The sequence below is a fragment of the Streptopelia decaocto genome (genome assembly GCF_964273445.1).
Source record: "Streptopelia decaocto genome assembly, chromosome: 14".
In the NCBI taxonomy this organism is placed as follows: Eukaryota; Metazoa; Chordata; class Aves; order Columbiformes; family Columbidae; genus Streptopelia; species Streptopelia decaocto.
The window spans coordinates 12913642-12933861 of NC_138669.1; the positions used below are offsets into that span (position 1 = coordinate 12913642).

The window sequence follows — 20220 nt, forward strand, 5'->3', positions numbered from 1 at the left end:
TTAGTCTTTCAGCTGTTTCCAAAGCCGTCTCCTTTTGAATGTTTAATATTTAAGAACCAATTAGTTCCATTTTGTTTTGTTTGGATAGTTTGCAATTAAGCATTCTTTCAAGTGGGCTTTATTTAGCTAATTCCATCACAAAAATAAGCTCTAAGGGAATGAAGATAAGTTCAAGCTAGCCAATGTTTATTTTTGTTATTAATAATTTATATTATGGTAGTGCCCTGGGGAACTAGGGCCCCACTAAAACCAGTTTCCTCTGTATGTGATGACTGTGTCTCACAAAGCCTTATGCAGCAGAAAATGAGTTTTGCTGCTTTGGCTTAGTGCAGGGAACCTGCTCTGTACTGCAAGGGAATGTACTGATGAAGAGCATATCAAGACAAATCAAGAAGAAGCTTGCAAAGAAGCTTAAGCTATGAACAGGAGGGAAAACCTGATGCATCTATTCTATAGAAAGCCAGTCACTAATGCATTTTTCCAGTGTGAGCGCCAGATCATGCCTCCAAAGGTCGTGTTTGTGCTCTCTCTGAAGTTCTGGCAATGCTCCCGGTGACTCTGACAGGCGCAAGATTAGGCAGAGAAGCGGTGGTCCTAAAAACCTTATCTATTTCTTAACTAGCAGCAGAAGAGACTTTATTTTATAAGAAGATGCTGATGGGCAAAGTTAGTTTAAAAATTTTTCATGGTTAGTCAGACTTCTGTCAGAAGTTACGGGCTTCACAATATCTGATCCTCAATAACTGGTCTACAGAAGCCTTGAGAGGAGTGATTTAAATTCCTTTCACACCTGATAAATGCAAAGGAGATACAGAGCCAAAGCCTGGACTTCTGTGAATCCGCTGATTTGAATAGAGGTACAGCAGTTCACATAGACTGAGGGTCTGGCCTGGTCTCTGTGGGATAATTGTGTGAGTTAAGTGGAGAGAACCGGTGTTGGGATGAACAGGGCTGCGAAGTGGAAGAGCCTTTAAGTTACTGTAGCACTGCGAAGTTTCATTGTCAGTGGATTTACCATCCTTCTCTCCTCCCCCTGTGTGGAAGCAGCAGGCTTTTCTCTACTCTTTCCATAACTCCAAATTCAAAATCCGGGCAGAAATTTTCCTGACGTATTTGTTCCATATTCCTGTCCTCATTAATTCAGTTTAAAGGGAGTAAAACATCTGTTTCCAAGTACAGCAGTGTGGTTAGTATTTAGGCCTTTTTTCATGCAAAAATCACTAAATCTGGTCATTTAAGACACAGTTTTTATAGGAGCTAGAGCTGGGCTGTGCAAAGTTCACCTCATTAAAAACAAATCCAAACCAAAGAAAAGCAGAGAATAATAGCATAAAAAATGTGGGCCAGGAATGTCAGAGTTTGTATCAGAAACTGGTAAGAAATGAAGAGGAAAGTACAGATATATCCACATATATTCAAAGGTTCTTGTTTTTTTCCACAGGTAAAGTTGACATGCTTGGGGAGTGCCTACAGAAAGGGAACATTAGTATAGAACATAGTGTTAGGTTACTATGACAGCTGCCCTAATTTGTTAGAAAAAATAATGAGTTCAAGCCTGTGTTAGAAGATATTGAGTAAACTCAGCACAGATAAAATGTTCAAACACAACAAATAATTTTTTTATGCTTTGTCTGTTAGTTGGCCATGACAGACATTCTAAATTGTCTTGATTTTGATATCTCTTTCTAAAAAATACACACTTTTTCACTGTCATGAGATAGGTACAAACATTCACTAATCAATAGTGGAAATACTGACTTTGAAAAAACTAAATCTGTGTCTACTCAGCATTAAAGACTTTGCTTTAAAACATAAACCTTTTATCTCTCCTATTTCCCTCTTATATGATGTTTTGTATACTTCTTTTCTTTTTCCAGTGTTCTTTGGGATACTGATCATAACTTAGCAACTTCATTATTTCTGTGGCACAAGATTGTCTTGGTAATACTTATGAGAATAAACCATGGTTGCCATAGGAAATTGACTTAATGGTTTAGTTCTTAATAAATGAACAATTTTCTTGATCAGACAGCTAAATGACAGCGAGTTTCTCCCACTTCAGACACATGCCCCGGGACACATACCATTATATTGTGATTCACAGGCTTCTGTTTTTGAAGATATCAAAATACATCCCACATACCGTGAACATCAAATTTCATTGTTACTGGAAGTTTGTCATCTGTTTTGGTTAATGTATCCTTGTCAGTGTAATAATCAAAACATGTATCTATCCATCATGCTGGTTTCTATTGAAGCTTAGACTTGGGACTTCCTACAACCCTAAGGCTGAGATAAAGGACCTTCCTTATTTCATGGCTGACCTGGAAATAAGCTTTTAGGAGGCTCCTGCATTAGCCGGTGGATGGAGACATGGTCACACCTAATGTCTATCTGTAACATACATTCAGGCATAGATTGAGGAAAACAAGGTGAATGAGATATGTGTTACAGAAGAATGTTCTTTGGGCTTCCCAGTCAAGAACGAGGAAGCTCTCAAGGGCAGAATTGGTAGGATTCAGGGCCTTGCTGCTGGGCATATTTGCCTTTGTCAGAAATGGAAGAGCCTGTTCATCACTTGTAAATTGCTCTCCCTCGGTGCCATCTGCTTCTTCTCTTGTTAGGAATTTAAGTGTTCATTATATTGTAGCTAACTTCAGACTCAAATTCTCCCCAAGCTGAAAAAGCTGCAAGTCAGGCTAGCGTGTGGAGCCTGCCACATTCCTCAATCTCTGATTCAGGCTTGCAAGTTTGTCATCAAGTTTGAAATTGAAACCAGAGGAGCCAGCAGCAAGCCCTGTGCTCATAAATCAGCTGATAATGGGTGAATTGTTCTGTGCCTTCCCCTAAAGAGGAAAGCAAAACTCAGTGCAGAAGTACTCACGGCAACTAGGAGAGCTGGGATCCAGGCAAGACTGGCCAAACTACGTGTGGCTACATGAATATGACACATACTGGCAAAGGAATTAAACGGGGATTTTGGTTATTTGCAGTAACTGATTCTTTTCTTATTACAACAGTACCAGTAAGTTACAGTGGGATTTACAGCCAACTTTGATTCCAAGTAATGAATTTCCATAAAAGAAATAGGCACAATACATCAGCGTGTGATCTGTGACAAGGTCTCCTTTGTGCTTCATCTGTTTGATATCTGCTGCCACTAGAGGGAGGTACCAAATTGACCACAAAATTATGTCTTGAAAAATAGTTTCCAGGTCATTAACGAAGTATGGGCCAAGATTTGCTGCTGGGATTCTACTGGAAATCTGGAATAAATGGCAGACTAATTTCCTCTGGATGTGCACCAGTGTCACTGAGAATAGAACTTGGATCTGAATGCTTAGATGAAAACTAATTAGAAATACAGTAACGTTTTGAATCGCAGGCTTGAAAAACAGGTCATCTTGGACTTGAAAGCAGAGTCCTGCGTTCAAAGAACTCCACTAGAAATGGTTTCATCAGAGACAGCACCTCCAGCACAGGAGAAGCTGGCTGAGGGCTGCTCCAGAGATTTACTGCTGCATAGGAAACCTGGGCTCCACAAGTTCATTTCCAGAAGCTGCCATAAAGCTGTAGAAGGGCCTAATGACTAAAGCAATAACTTGGATCAAAGCCATTTATCTGATTTTCTTTTATGGCTTGAATATGGTTAGGAGGAAACTATGTCAGGTATGTAGTATTTAAATATATATTTAAGAGTTGAATCTGCCTAGATAAAGGTTTCAAAAGTACCAAAATGAGGTACACGCTGGAGCCCCGTCTTTCTAAATAATGTGAGCTGTGAATATAATTCTTATTAAAAATCAATTGAACTAACTCCTGAGAGCCTGAATTACTTTTGAAAATGGTTTCCTATTCCTAAATCATTTAAGATTTTGAAATTACAACCCAGCAGACCTATGTTTGGTGAAAAGTAAAGGGCCTGTCTAATAATCTTGAGTTAAACAGGTTTAGGCCAAGAGGTTCTGTGGAACCCATGCGCAGGTTTGTAGGGAAGCAAAATTTTCTACTTGCAGTGAAATTGCTAAGTAATTGCTCACATTGCTCACTCTTAAACCAGCAGAATATCTGGTGAATCTGAGTGGAAGAAGAACAGTTCATGGCTCTGTACAGCTGTATCCAGTGGGCTTTAGAGCATGGTAACTGACCCTACGTCTTTGGTAGAAATGGTTTTCTGCTGTGAATCCTTGTGCTGTGAGTCCTTTCCACAGAAAGGATGGATCTGAAGAAATATTCCCTGTTTGGGTGTAATGCTGCGTTAAAATAGCTATACCGACATGTAGCATCAAGGGCACTTTCTGTCTCCTTAATTCAAACGATATTTCATCTCTAGAAAAATAACCAGAGAAATTTTTCTTAGTGCTGCCAATAACAGTATAAATAGAATGTTTGTCTAATTGAACAAAAATGCTTAAAAGTTAAAGGGTTTTAGTCATAAATTTGGAATGTTTATCTAGCAGAGTAGGCATTGCTACTGAGGTCAATGGTTTTTCTAAAGAATGCTAAAGAGCAAAGATTAAATACAGTGTGTATTTTCCCAGTGGACTTGACACTGTGTGGTACACAAGACGCACATTTCATTCTTTGTTCAGCCTTCGTTACATCTACCTTTAGCGTAATTAGGGCTGAGTCATGTTATTATCACATCCCAGGAGTTTCATTAATTTTAATGGTCTGGATTCTTTACATGTCCAATGCTACAAAGTAAGTGCCAAGGTCTAGAAATTTCCAGCGAGTTCCAGGGTACGTTGAAATCACAAAAGGTTTCAGTGGTTCAGGCCTAGATCCGCCCTAAGACTTTGTTCAGAATGTTTGACCGTATTGCAATACATTGTGGCAACCTGATTTTTTTTCTTTATCAGTGTCATAAAATGCCATTGTCTGCTGCAAGTGTTTTGAAATCGATACCACCCATCATAAGCATCCAAAAGTGTTTGTTAATTCCATTGTTCCTGAGTTTTGAAATAACGGAGAGGAAAAGAAATAATTGTGATCACATCAATGTGATGGTGGATAAATGTAGCCCAGTTTGCAAAATGTCTTAAATTTGACTTTTGCTGGAAATTTTCTAGTGCTAGTGTTGTCTTTTGGCCGGTTGAGTGTTTGCAATATGTATTTCTGTCAGCTAAAACCCTAATACGTAGCAGCAAAACAGTTATTGTGGTGGAGTTTATAATAAATTCAGGGAAGTGAAATAAGTAACTTAGCACCTTTGAAGGTTTTTTTGAAACAGCAGAGGATTAGTTGGAATCACAGATAATTTCTAAAGTCCAGAGAGTGTCTCTGAAGCCCATAAATGTTCATCTACTTCATCACCACGGATTTTGGTTACGTACAGTGAACACTGAGTTTCAGGAGAGACAGTATAGAACCAACATACATTAATGGCAAATTTGTTTGGCTGTCATGGAGCTGAAGTTAATTTTATAAAACCACCATCTAAAAACACAGAGATTCTAAGTGGCCACCTTACAATAAAATCTGTGTACTATGCCATGCAGAAATCCACTTACTAAGAGGATTCTCCCTGTAAGCACAAGTATAAGCCACATATTTTAGGGTCAAGGTTGCAGTCCCTCCAATGAAATGTTGAGCACATCTGATATTGAGAAAAAGATTGTGTTGTGATAATACAAAATGAAATCGACTCTGTTCAGTTTCTACAACTAGAAGAGAGAATAGCTGTGGTGTCCTTCGAAGTAAGGCTCATGTAATATTTAAAAATAAAATTATGTACAAAAATAACAGCAATAATCTAAAAATGTAAGGAGAAAAGTTAGCATCAAACAGTATAAGATGAATGGTCATGATCACATAATATATCCAGAATCACAAACATGATCCTAAGACACTGAAGTGATTGACATTTGATAGTTTGTGTTCAGTTGTGTTTATTTTCAATAGTAACTAATAATTTACTTGATTTCAAACTGGCTTTTATGTTGTAGGGCAGCCACTGCTCGATGCCCATGCAGTGGGCACTGAGATCACGCCCGGGTGTCGCTCTGTGTGTGTCCTCAGCTGAAGGACACAGGAATCTGCTACAGTGTTTGTAGACACACAACCAGAAGCAAGTGTGTGTCTCTTAACCAACTGGCCCTTCACAATTGGAACACTCTGCATTTTAAGGAAACATTAATATCTTACTCTAGCAATAGTTCACCAAGTTTAAGTGAACCTCTTGGAGATGTTAAAAACAAAATGTGGCTACTAATTTAAAGTACGAAACATAAGCAGGAATATTTTGCAAGAAGTCAGTGAGTCATATTTTCCTCATAAAATTGTTGAAACCATCATGCTCAGAAACAATTAAATATGTGACTAGGGCTGGAAAAGTTTAGCTATAAACACAAACAGACACCAGCTTTTTGTTTGCAGAGGATGAAGGTCATTTGGCTTGAGGAATATCCTAATACCCACAGAGACAAAGCAGAACATGCAGTTTGTACTCACGGCTGCGTAGAAGCTCAAATGTTTGGCCCTATATGCCTGGATACTTGGTAACACTGACGGTCAAACGCTAATAGTCCATTATGGCAAATCATTGGCACATCATTGAAATAGGAACAACCATATTCCTTTAATTTGAAAAAAACACTCTTTGGAATTATAATAAAAATACCTGAAATCTCAGTCTTACAAAACTGCACATATTAAAAAGTTGAAGTAGATTAGTATCTGGCAGTTCGGAGGTCACTTTAAGTCTACCAGGCATTATAAGACTTTTTCAAGTCCTCTTGTTTTTTTTCTATTAATTTGGTGTTTCAGTTGCCCCTGGCAATAGACTCCTCCAGTCTGGGCTGATATGTCTGTGCTTTACCTACAGCAGCCCCTGGCTAGCTGCGTGTTTGGGCTCTGTGCTCTTGGGGAAGATTCAAAGTGCGGAAGCACCTCTGTCCCGGGTATAACCCCTGTCATTCGAGGGTTGGAGACATTGGCCCGCACAGCAGAGGTTACAGCTTGGAAGAGAGATTTGAACTCGCCTTTGTTGGGGGTCCTTATCTGGGTTATTTCTAGCCCAAAGGGAGAGTCGCATTTGAGATGTGCCCAGACGCTTTTTCTCAGCAGCAGTTATAATGGAGCTCAGCACTTTCATACAGTCTGGCTAGCAAGCCCCTCTGTTTAAACAACCGCATTTATAAATCATTCTTACAAATAAAATGTTGTCTTGACATCCTACTCTACTGTCTTCTACTCAGACATGTGAAATGAGCTGTAAGGTTTCTAGGTTGCTACAAAAAATATATCTGCAGGTGTGTACCAAGAGGTATTTGACTTTGTGGGCATTATTTCAGAGTAGGAAAGATAACCTCTTTACTGGTGCTTTCCTAGCATTATTTAGATTCTCTTCGGTCTTACAGGAGGGAGCTGTGAAAATGTGCTTGTGAATTGCTTTTGAATGTGGCTGCGTGTTACAGCAGAACATGACACGGTCAGTGGCCTCGAGGCCTGAGATTTGTGCAGTGAACAAAACAAAACAAACAAACAAACAACTCATGAGAATTTTTAAATGCTTACGGCTATGCACAAGTGAGGTCCAATTCATCTCTCATTTGACTCATTTGCAACTGTGTATCTTCTTGAAGTCCAGAATTATATTTCATTTTAAAAAACCAAAAAACACATGTGGCAACAGAGTCAAGTCTAGGCAATTTAAGCAATTTATTTATTTCACCAACTGAGTTTTGGGGAGGTCTGTGCATTTCCAGCTTCTACACATCTAGAGTTCAGTACCACAAATTTGTTCTTGGAGTGTCTTCTCACCATTTTACACTTTTTGTTCCCTGTTAAGGGTCTGCCTGGTTTTGTTTCTTTCATATTTATATGCTTCAAAGGCTTGCAGGCTCATGCTATGAAGGCTTTAGGAGTCCTGTAAAATTAGACAAGCTTTTCCTGCACTTTCTTCCTCCCTTTTACTCATGAACCAACTTTCCCAGGTTAGAGAGCTGAAGAAGAGATCCTGGGAATCTGGCTTAGCCTTGATGAGGGATGTGGTCAATAGCCATGAGGCTATTCCTTTTATTTCTTCCTTTAACAGCTTGTTATGCAACTGCATTTTTCAGTAAGTTACATGTTTTTTTCAGTCTAATGATCCTTTTGATGGGGTGACTGTTCACAGGCTCATAGGCATCTGAAAACTAGAGGAAGGAATGGAAAATATTTCGAAACTTCAGCTGTGTTGTGATGCAAGTACAATCTCTGATTAAGGGTGTTAAGGAGGAATACTTTCAAAGCAAGAGAACATAAGTGCTGTAGATTTTGATTAAAAGGTGACTAAGATACGCCTAAATTTTTCCATGTAACAGATTTTTATTGGTACTGCTGAGGCTGTGGAGTCACGTGGACTTCAATGCACTGAGATACAAAATACCTAGCCATGCCCAGCACTTCTTTTGACAAACCAGGTAGCTTGCAAAGCAAGTAGCTGTTTGGCTCAACTTTGTCCTTTTCACATCTTGCTCTAAAATCTTCTGTCTGTTTTTCACAGTTCATGAGCTTGGCACAGCCTGTAGAACAGGCAAAGAAACGGGAGCCTGAGAGCTCAGCCCAGGGAAGGGACTGAGCAGCTTCTGCTGAAACAGCCATGTCTCAGTGCAGGATCTCTGCTGGTGGAAATCCGTGACAACTTCTGTTACTGCTTTGGGAGATAATGATACCTAAAGCACAGTCACTTACAGTAATTCCCTGGACTGATAGACTAACTCAGAACTAGCAAAATGCTCTCAAATCTCACCCCCTTGGGAAGTCTAGTTCAGCCATTCAGGTCTTTATATGCAGTCTAGAAGAGCATTGAGTTGAATTGCTCTCCAAGTTAGTGGCAGAGCCAGGAGTCGTCTTATCCTGACATTTCTGGGTTCCTGGTCTGATGAATTGTAGCCATGCTGCTGGGATAATGTCAGGCCTTGGGGCTGAGTGCCGATGTTTCTTTCCAGTATCTGCGCCGATAGATTAAGAGCTCACTGTTCTTCAGAGCACCTTCTATAACGCAGAACAAACTTCTGCATGGAGTATCTCCATGTAGAGCTCTTTATTGGAATTTGTACTTCTCTCTACATATAGATACTCCAGCTTTTTGTTTTACTCAGTTTTACTCAGTTGCGGTGTTTACATTACACCAGCTTGTGGGGGGAAGGAGGGGAATTTTTCTGTATATTAACTGTCTGGGTGATTTTCTACAGCTGCTTTGAAGGATATGTCTGTTACTTATATTGTAACTTGGATTCTATAGACATATGGCAGAGAACACAATTCTCCAGAAAGCAAAAGAGGTTGACTGATGGAAAACAGAAGAGAGCAATCCAAGAGAAATCCTGCCAGAGGAGGAGCATGAACTTGAAATTTACTGTTGAAACCAGACTTCTGCCTTGGTCTTAAGTACCACACTCAGCCAATTCTACCTCTGAGTTCAGTGTGGCTCTGCACAGATACGAGGAACTGCTTTTTGGACCTGACTAAGTCTGGAGTTTAAGTATTGCTCTGGCGTCCATACCGATTTGGAAATACACTGGTTGGCCTGAACTCCTTAAGCAGTGGGACAATTACAGGTTTTTTAAAAAATCAGAAGATTAGAGAGCTGGTGAATTGAAGCTGTTCTGGCTTTTACATAGTGAGTTTGTAAAATCAATCAGAAATTGAAGAAGGCATGAGAGATTTCATTTTAGACTATTCAGCCCCTTATTAATTGCATTGTGGATGGCAATAGAGGAAATGCATATAGCAGACAAGTCTTTTTTTCTATTTAATCTGCTGTCTGTTATTCTGACTTTCCACTTCCTTGCAACTTTGCACTTGCAGCAGCACAAGTCTAAGCCTGAACTGCCAAGAAGGTTTTGACTCATCTGTTTTTCTGTTTATTTCAGAAGCCGATAGCCTTACTGACTGGCAATCATGTCGGTCAAACTCACATTTGTCTCTCCTGGTGATGGGGGTGGTATCAGCAGGAGTTGTTCCTTCACTGGATTCAGCACCGTGCAAAGCAGAAAATTAGCGTAAGTAACACAAAAAGAAAAGCACCTGATCATTTGGGCAACCGACATTGGGTACTGTGAATGTATTTTTAACTTAAGGCATCTGTGTGTATAATACAAGTTGTTCCTTATTGTGTGTTGTCGTGGTTCACGGATAAGAAGCTTTACTTCACACCATACTATGGTTCTGCTATACACACTGTAGTTGAGAGGTGGCTGGATTTCAGAGGTTTTGTGTCAAACTGTTCAGAGCGTCCATTCCTGCTAGAAAAAGGAAGACTTGTGACCCTTCCTGCTAGCAGCCAAATAGTAACCGGTGTTTTCTGACTAAATCCTTCCAAACAGTTCTAGTTCTTAAAAATCTCACAGACCTTTAAAAAGATGAATCCTGGCAAAACATGGAGCAGGACCCGGCTCAAGCTCTCCTGGAGTTATTTAAGCAGAGCAGAGTTACGTGAGCGGAAGGGCTGCATCTGGCAACGCCACGGGAGAGGAGGGAGGAACGCAAACAGGCCAAGAAGGCCACTGCTAAGTAGCTGCTACCAGTAGCAGGTCTATAGTACAGCTGGGGTTGCAGTCAAGTCTTCCAGCTTTCAGCCGACCTCCGTAATTGCTAAACCATCCTGTAATGTTTTTCCCTTTTTGCTTATCATAAGTTGTTGTGTGGTATTGCTCTATGTGGATAACTGCGCAGCTTTTCCACTAGAAGTACTCGTGTTCTTTTTCTGTATTTAGTGATCCCCGTATAGCCTGTCAAGTGCTTTTAGATGTGATCTATAAATGGAAAATTAATCTCTGACTGCCAGTGCATGCTAGAATAATGACAAAGTGAATCATTTAGCAGTATCATATTGAAGTATTGGAAAGTAGGCCTCTAAAAGTATTGTACTCCAAAAAACCTGACTTATGTCGTAAATATGTCTTAAAAAAAACAAATGACTGACTTAACTTTCTAGTTAAACACAGCATGGTAAAGTAGGAGCAAAAATGAAATTCCAGCATGATTGTGATGTAACCAAGAAGTCTTCACATTTGAATAATTTTGTTGTGGAAGCTGAAAAATAGTATCACAGCTAGAAAAGATCGGACATCTTTAGATCACCAATAGCTAATATCTTGAGAAAAACAGTCAATAAATTATATAAACAGACTTGAACTCAAGTACATAGTGGGAGTTCTAGCAGGTAAAGGATCTAGCAGGAAAAGTGTTGAACAGCTGTTTCTGCAACAAATGCACAGTCCAGCAGGATGAGAATGCTCCGAACAGAGAGCCCATATATCGCTGAAGATTCTTCTGTTACTGTGAGCTGCAGAGGTTTTCTAACCAAATGCCTCTCTTTCTGCATTTTTATGATGTTGCTTTTCATTATTTAAGTGTTTAGACAGAGAGTTCTGTTCAGGAATCACTGCAATAAGGAAAATTTGTGTACTAGCTAATCAGTCACAGCCCACTGAACACCCAAGAGCCTTCCCCAGCATAGCGAAGAGATTCTTTAATCACCCTTTCCTAACTTATCTCTCCCTCAGGCACTGTTGCAAAACACAGCAAGGGATTGCAGGGGCCCTGTGCCACGTCTGTCCGAAGGATGACACACAAATCAGGTCCACATGGAGATTCTTAAGCAGATGCTAAATACACTTTTGTATTTCTTGAGCAACTTCCCTTTGAGGCTCCCAGTCAGACACACCATTTTATTTTTCCTCACAAAGGTCTCCACAGGAAGTAAACATTGTTACTGTTATCTCTAAAGTGGGAAATCTGATACTTAATGTATTAAGTTCACAAGGGAAAGCAGCAGTAGAGCTTTTAGCTGCTATTCCTGAAGGTGCATGTCAGCTGCTTTGCTATGAAATGTATGAAAATGGGATTCTTAACATCAGTGCGCTGAGTATGGATGGGCCACATGAGTCAGCGGGAGATGCTGAGGTAACCGGCGAGTTTTAAACCCCAGCCTATCCGTCCGCAGTGCTTGGGTGCTGTGCTTTAGCTGAAGGGAAACGATTTCCTGAATTTAGGATTTGCAATCCAAAACTCTGAAGGTAGATATCAAAGTCTTTTCCTTTCAAAAAAATAAACAAACCCCAGGAGTAATTTGGTCCTTTTAATTTCAAAAGATAGAATGATCTTGTATCTTCCAAACGATATCTTGCTAATTAGAGTACTCATCTAAATCATGGAACTGGATGCTATTTCCTTCTTTGCATGAAAGAATTTTAAGTGATGATCCTTCTAGGAGACTCTTTCAACTGCTGTTATTGGCTGGACTGTCCCTTCCAGTATTATGCCCGTTGAAAGCCTATCGCTTTGCGTGGAATACGCAAAGATTCATTATCTTACGAAATAAAACCATATTAATATAGGTTTCTAATTTAACAGTGATGCTTCTCATTATATGTAACCTGAGCTCCAACTGATTTGCTTAGTTAATACTTTACATTAAGCCATCATAAAAAACTAAAATAATCATTGGGCTGAAGAAATTAAACATCAAGTAATGGTTAGCAACACTTAATTTTATCGGATTTTTTGCAGATTATGTGTTAAAAATGGAGCTAAGTAGAAATTATTTAGCATTAGGATAATTACAGTAGTTACTTGAAAGTTTCTATAATAGGACTGGGAACAGCTCTCAGGTGTGCTGGGCCTAGGATTTAATCACCAAGCTCAATAATCTCATTAGGCCTTCAGTCACATGCCTAGAACTTAAAACAGCCAGTGCCTAAGCACTGAGCCTGTTGGAGTTGATCATTTCTCCAGGTGAGCTGAATTTAGGACGGGGATTGCAGAGAGGGTGAAAAGCTTCTCTGAGAGTGACCAGTTGTCTTGGCTTGATGGAATGGGAAACTTCTGTAGGTAATGTTGGTTTAGGGGGGCAGCTTACAGAGAGTGTTAACAAAACTATATAAAAATAAGTAAGACTTAGAGGAGTATACAGACAGAGGTAAGCCAAGCAGAAATCTGACAATGTGAAAGAACCGTTTGCAGAGAGTTTGTTTTATGGTTTAAGTGGTGTAGCTATGATTAATGGCTTTGGGTGTTCTAACTCTTTACGTTAGCACCAAAAATCCTGTGTGGGGACTTCTGTTAGAAACAGTATTTAATGCTGGTTTTGTAGGTGCTTTTAAAAGTAAGTGAGGTGCTAGACACTGAAAGAAAACAACTTGATGGTTATGTATTTTATGCAATTTGGGCTTGGTAGCTTGCTTTTCTGGAACATAGTAGGGCTCTAAGCCATCATTTAAATGAATGGTGAATGCAGGCAAAGTAATAGCAGTTTCTAAAGGCTTTTAATGCTACCTTTATCAGCTAGACCTTGAGCAGATCAAAAGTTTGTTGCCTCATTTTCCTGAATTGCGGGTGAGAGTCAGAATGGGAATGAGCTTGTCCTGCAGCACGGCTCACTTGACTAGTTCTGCAGTTGACCCAGCGACTGGTGTGAATGTGCGCACAGAAGCACAGCCTCAGTGAGCTGCTGTGTCTGTTAACGCAATTGCTAGCAGTATGAAAATGAACTTGTTATTAACCTGTTATGAAAATGAGCTGTTCTTTTTCTTGCTCAGTGCCTGCTCCCACCTTCCCAAAGAAACGGGGACCTGTGCAATTTTCCTTTACTTAAAAAGGGCAAGAGAAGCACTAGGCTTCTCAGAGTCTGTGTCAAGCTTGGAGAAGGAGATGTTTCTTATTTAAATTTGTTGTTGTTGAAGTCACAGACAGCTAGTAGCTTTTTTGCACTAGGTATTTAGGACTGGGCCTTGACTTTTTAATATTATTTGTGAAAGTATTCTCAGTGTTTCCAAGAGCTTTGTGTTTTTGTGTGAAGTTATATGGGATTGGGTGTGGAGCTTGTAGCCCGGAAGCTTCGTGGGTCCGGCATCTCTCTTCTCTCAGGTGATGGGGTTTGCATCTTTCTCATATCTATTTTCTTTTTCCACAGAAAGTCTCTCGGCAGAAGTTCAGTGAGATCGAGAATGTCACTGAAACCCCCCAAGGCTTATAACTCCCTGCAGAAGGGGGCCGTCGTCTGGGATCCAAAGCCACTGCAGGTGAAGAAAATTTTTGAAGCTTTGAAGAAAGGACTTAAGTAAGGACTTTTAAAATATTATAATTTGCCTTACCTAGTCACGCTGCTGAAGTTTATCACTGTTCTCTGTCTACATCTGGCATCTCTAAACATATGTAGTGACTTTAGCAGACGCTGGCTTTGGGACCTTGTGAAACAAGTTTTATTTGTTCTCCGACAGTCTGAGAGCGAACAAACAAAGTGCTCTAATGTTTTTGTTTGTTCCTAGGTTGTTACACTTCTCTACAAAGTCAGTGACAAGTAGAGCTGTGGGGAGGTTCTCCATCTCTTGGGGAGCAACTAATCTCTCTGAAGGGAGGGAGGCTTTCAGAGTGTGCGGAGTGGCAGGCAGGACATCTGCGGATCATGGAGAGACCTGGGGGGATGGGACAGCCAGATGTGGGGGGCACTGGCAGAAAGTTTCTGTGTGAAGTTTGCTTTGACTCAAAAACCTGACATAAAACAAAGTCTGAAAGTGAGGGTGTGCCCTGCTAGGACACAGTGGGGAGGCTGGTTCATAAATAATTTCTGTTCTCTCTATACTAATTAAAGAACAATTAAAGAGTTAGATATTCTAGTTGGGGGGGGGGGGGTGGTTTTTATTTTATTTTTTTTAAATAGATTTGAACTCTGGGGTTCAAAAGTCCTCTTTCATCTCTGGATGGCTTATTGTAAGGGAAATGTCTAAACAGATCCACCTGAAAAACTTCAGCTGACTTGAGGTGATGAAACAGAGCTGTAGAATAACTCCATCTTATGGCAATGTAAATAACATTATCTTGCTCTAAATGTAGCGTTATTTCAGAGTCTTTGTTATGGTTGACTGCACAGTCACTGCTGCATCAGTACGGACCTGAGTGCAAAGGCTAAAGACCAGTTTTGTCCATTGGCTCCATCTGGCAGTTGTGGGGAGCATGCAACACACATAAGAGATCAAAGGATGGGCTGGTGATCGGAATTTAGGGCATTCAGGCTTTCAGGAAGCTGTTGGTTACTTCATAGGAACACTGATATTATTCAATGCTGAAATGGCAAATAAAACATAGATGTGCTTGCTCTCTTGGTGTTATAGACCACGAATGAAGTGGTGGTAAGTGCTGTTTGCCTCCGTCAGTGGTTGGAACTAGTCTAACTTTAACTGAGTCCTCAATCTTATATTATAAAAATACATCTTAAATTGTTGATGAATCTAGTCTAATATCCCAAACTTCACTTACACCCTGAAGTGACTATCTGAAGACAAAATATCTTTCCTTGCATTTGTAAACTCTGTAGCCCTTTCTAATAGATTCTACAGTTCTTTCATGTACGTTGTTGCTGCCCTCAGAATTTTGCTGCTGTATTAATTCTGATTATAGTTTGTTTTCTTAAGCAAAGAGCATAAAATACGCTGTAATAATACATTGTAAATTCAGATGTGTCACAGTTTTATTCTAATAAAAGACTAAGTCTTAGCCCTAAAAATATCAGTCCATGTCTTATTAGTGGATTTATATTTAAAATGAATAATAAATTCTAAACTCTGCAAAAAACATTTGGTTTCATCAGAGCTTAGGGAGGAGAAACCATAAGGTGGATCAGAATTTGTTCCCAGTTCTGCAGGGAATGCCATATAACCTGATTCCTGCCAAAACTGAGTATCTAGCTAATTGACTGAAGCAACCTACAGAAAACAACCGTATCAAATAGCAATGCAAAGTCCAAATTTTAAGTAAATGCAGACTAAGTCTGCCTGGTGATGGAGCGACTTAAATTTTTAGTACAGAACGTGTTTTACGTGCCTGTTTCTTTATAGCTATAGCAAATAACTCATTATTCTGTTAACCATCTGGGTACCATTCCATTAAGCTGGCAATTCCAACATACTTAAATCTAAAAGTGATGAAGCTCTTCTAAAAGTCAAGTGAACCCTTTCCTGCCACCGGCTGTGGCTGCTTCTGCACTGAGCTGTTCTAGGCAAGTGTGAAGAGCAACCAGCTGAATGCTGCAGCCACTGAGTGTCTTGGGGGAATGGGTTTTGTAACAGTCAGAAAATGAGATGTGTCAAGGAAAATGTGGAAAAGTGCAGCTATCTGAAATGAAGGTATTTAACTGCTCAGAGACTGTCTTGTATTGTAGTATTTAGTGGGTGACTCTTGTTCCATCTTTAGCATATGAGGAAAAAGTTATCTAAGTCTGCTCTGTATTAAAAGCAAAGTTGGAAGAGGGTGGTCTCAGCAGAAATAGTTTAAGTCCTTGTGGTAACTCCTAAGGGGCAACCCTTGCATGCCAGTGACTCTACAGAAGCCAATCGGCACCAAGTGCTTCATACCCTGCAAAATAGTTCCTATTCTGGAGAAAGTAATGGCTGTGTTCAGGAATTGTCTAGCATTCTAGAGGGTGCTATTCAGCTTTGTTTGCTAAAACACAGAATTACATGTGGAGTTCTTCTGTGAGCTTGGGTTTGTAGTACAAGTGTTTCATATTGCAGTTCTTTGACTTTGTGAAATGAAGTTGGTTGATGACTTTTTGTTCCTCAGTAACTGTAAGAGACTTGCTCAACAGATGAACTGGTCTTCTGCCTTGCAGAAAAGGTTCCAGAAGGCCAAACAGGAATAGTTAGAAAAATCTGAAAAGGAGATGTATGAGCTGGGTTATGTGTGTGTTAGAACTTGCTGTTCTCATCCTACATCCTGCCTTTCCTCTTGCCTTTAGTACTTCCAGCTCTACAGTGTTGTTTTGTTTTGCCTCCTGTTCCCAGAATAAAGCCTTTCACTTGAATGAGCTGTTTCAGATGAAGGGAAATGAAAAATAGTAAATGTGTGAGTGCAGTGTATGCATGTATGTACCTGATGCAGCAGTGGTGGCCTTCTTGAACTGCACTGTAGCAACGCAAGAGAAGTCTTCTAGAGAAGGGAGTTGCTTTGTAACGTTCTGCTGAAAAATACTTTGGGGAGGTGTTATAATGAATGTACCAGAAGAATGTAACTCTGGGTTTTCTTCCTCTCTCCAGTGAATACTTGGAAGCACATCAGGCTGAATTGGATTATCTCTCTGGTCGACATAAAGATACAAAAAGGAACTCCAGATTGGTGAGATACTTTTAATGTTAAATGCTTAAATGACTTAAAGTCACAGAAATGAATGTTCTCTCGCGTCTAGGACTCCCAGGGGTTTTTCAGTTAAAGCACTGAGGTGAGATTCATGAAAGCATCACAGTCAGACATTGACCAAGCAAGTTAGCTCTTGATGTGGGAATTAAAATTGTGATTTCTCATTTTCAATATCCAGCAGTGTTCTTCAGATAGTGTTCCTTTACTGGGATGGTATCTCCTTGTGTTCGTTTAGTTATCAGTATTTGTACGTGACTCTAGATGGACAGAAATGGTGATAAAGATTGAGCTTTTTTTATCAATAGTTGGTGAATGTATCCTGTAATAGCAACTCACTAGAAATACCTTCAGCAAAAATGCTGATGAAAAGACAATTGGTAGGTCCAGCTTTGCCGTTCATTTGGGAAATAATAACTAGATTAAAAAAAAAAAAAAATCAGAAACTCCCATGTACTATGACCAATGTCCAAGTCCTTGTCACAGCTGGTGCTGAGACTTACTGTCTCATTTCAAGCATCTGTGAAAACAAACCCACCAACAGTGTACAGAAGATGAAACTACTTCTAAAAATGTTGGATTGTTTCCTTGTAGTAAATAATGCATCTTAATTTAGTGTAACTTAACATATGCATACCAAGTCTTGCAGTGAATAAGAAAACATTGTTAATATGTACAAATACATATGCTGTGCTGTTCAGCCTGTACTATTTATCTTTCAGGCTTTCTACTATGACTTGGATAAGGTAAGACTTGTGAGGATGAGATGAAATGTTGCAAGTGGAGGAAGAACTGACAATGTGTCTACTGTGTTACTTAAAATCATGTTTAGGAAATAATTTCTCAAGTCCCCCCCTCTTTCCCCTCTTCAAAAGCAAATCCGGTCTGTGGAGAGATACATCAGAAAACTGGAGTTCCACATAAGCAAGGTAAGGAGTTTTCTCTTGTATGTGTAAGGCTTATGCTGCTATCTAAGCAAACTATCTAAATAGAAAACACTTTAATTATAATTCGTCTGAAGGGGAATAATGCTGGTTACTTTCTGAAAGCTGTAACTGCTCTTTTTGCAGGAAGAGGGGTGTTTATTTATTTATTTGTGCTCTTGAATGGTTCTATTCAGGCTGAATGTTGGGTGCTACCCAACCTGAGTTTGCCTGTGAAACCAGTTTGTGAGTTTATTCAGCAAACGCTGCTGTGGGAAGCCGTGTGTGCTCTTCCCACGAGGGGCCCGGTGGGCAGCTCTGCAGAGCACACGTCTGCTCTCCGCCGTCTGCTTCCAAAGGAATCCCATCTTTCCTCCTACATTGCTAAAGGTGTAGGTGTTTTAAGCCGTATTGAGGGAATCAGTTTCCTGCTCCCACAGTAATACTTCCATAAACAGTGTTATTCTACTCCTTCTAGTCTGAGCAAGTCAGAGCAAGTTTTTCCTCAATATCCCATGCATTTTTTTTCCAGCAATGTCTACAAACTGTTGCACTCAAGTCTGTAAAATGCAGGAGTTGCAGTATTCTGCAATACTATGATAATGAGATTTAGTTGTTATTTTTGCCAGGGAAGACTGCTGATGTTCCTTTCCAAAACATATTAAAACTATGCTAGGGTAATTCTTGTCCATTCTTCCCCCACCTCCCAAATCTTAAAGGTAGAAGAACTCTATGAAGCTTACTGTATCCAGTGCAGACTGCGTGATGGGGCTGCGAATATGAAACATGCGTTTTCCTTGTCTCCTTCCACCAAAGCGTCCAGGGAGAGCCTTGTGGAGCTTTACAAGAACTTCCAAGAGTGCACAGAGGTAGGAAATACCACACACATGTAACAAAGACCTGACTGTTCCACAGCAAAAAATGTGCTAGGACTTGCTGTTGGCTTTTTTTTTTTAAATGGTGCAGGTTGAAAACCTAATGTGTGAACGAAATACAGGTACATAATGTGAACTGAAACTTGTGAGATAAATACCTTGCAGGCAAAGCTCTTGAATTTGATGCCCTTCTTTTGCCCCTCCTCAGCTTGTGTTCATGTATTCACAAAGACAAGTGAAAAAACTTGGAATTTCTGTTTTAATTCTGGGGTCCATTATGAATTCCAGTGGAAATAATGGGATGAAAGTAGAATAATGAATAAGCTATGCTATTTCCACAAAACGGGCTCCACTCTTCTGTGGAGTGGCAAAGAAAAAAGCCAGAGTCCTTTAAAGATAAGAAAATGGTGTGTTGGGGAAGGTGGTTTCCCAGTCATAGTGACTGTTCAGTCTGTCTTCTAGGACATGTGCTTTATAGAAGGGGCGTTGGAGGTCCATTTGGGAGAGTTTCACTTGAAGATGAAAGGTACGTTGCTTTCTTGTTTCCTTAAAGGCTGATCAATTGATTTTGGGTTTCCCATGTAGTGATCTGATCCATTGTGTGCGTTTATTCGGTGTCAGTTTCTTCCACTGGCTTTCTGGATCAGGCCCTGAACAGAGTTTTAGCAAACTCGTTTGCTTCAGCACTGTAAACCAGATTTGCACTGGTATTTTGTATCTGAGTATAAAAGCTCACAAGCTTTCTTTCCTCAGCTCAAAGTTTGTCCTTGTAAGAGTGTCTTGGGCTGGTGGCACAGCTTCTGCACAGGGTTGAGCGTGAGAGGCTGTTACCCTGATAGTAGCTTTATTTATTGCAAGCAGGGGTGGTGGGGGGCATTGTAAAAATCTTCAAGTATTAGGAGTTTTCCTTCTCTTTTCAGGCTTAGTGGGGTTTGCACGTCTCTGCCCGGGGGACCAGTACGAGGTGCAGTATGCAGCAATTCATTTTGTCCTTTATTTTATGCTGTGAATTTGCAGTTAGAGGAACAGAAGAGCAAGAGTGCAACATACAGAAGGGGAGCAGGAAACAGCCTATGATAAAGCCATGCATCGCCCTGCTGAGAACAGTGCTTTGGCATATCCACTAATTACTCTGCTCTCTGAGACAGAGGAGGGAAAGATTGGATTTAAGTGTTATGGGAGGATTTAAAATATGGCAGTGATTATCTATCAAAACCAACTTGTCAGGTCTTTGTCTTCCAAAGTTGCCCAAAATTAAGTAACAATTGCTGCCTGTTTCTTGGAAGATTGCCCCTGATGTGATT

At 40.1% G+C, this 20220-nt stretch overlaps 1 protein-coding gene across 8 annotated transcripts in view; it reads left to right on the forward strand.

Annotated features, from left to right (window-relative positions):
• The window catches only part of RIPOR3 (RIPOR family member 3), a 52063-nt gene that overhangs the window by 11550 nt on the left and 20293 nt on the right, over window positions 1-20220 (forward strand). For 6 of the 8 annotated variants that reach the window (XM_082065200.1, XM_082065199.1, XM_082065194.1 and 3 more), the window contains 8 exons: window positions 9861-9989; window positions 13904-14050; window positions 17022-17100; window positions 17841-17864; window positions 17994-18047; window positions 18761-18910; window positions 19379-19442; window positions 19837-19880. In XM_082065200.1, the coding sequence (XP_081921326.1) occupies window positions 9889-9989; window positions 13904-14050; window positions 17022-17100; window positions 17841-17864; window positions 17994-18047; window positions 18761-18910; window positions 19379-19442; window positions 19837-19880 (663 nt within the window). In that variant the 5' untranslated portion in view covers window positions 9861-9888. The remainder of the gene's footprint in view (window positions 1-9860; window positions 9990-13903; window positions 14051-17021; window positions 17101-17840; window positions 17865-17993; window positions 18048-18760; window positions 18911-19378; window positions 19443-19836; window positions 19881-20220) is intronic. The other 2 variants (XM_082065197.1, XM_082065196.1) reach the window with 1 other exon arrangement.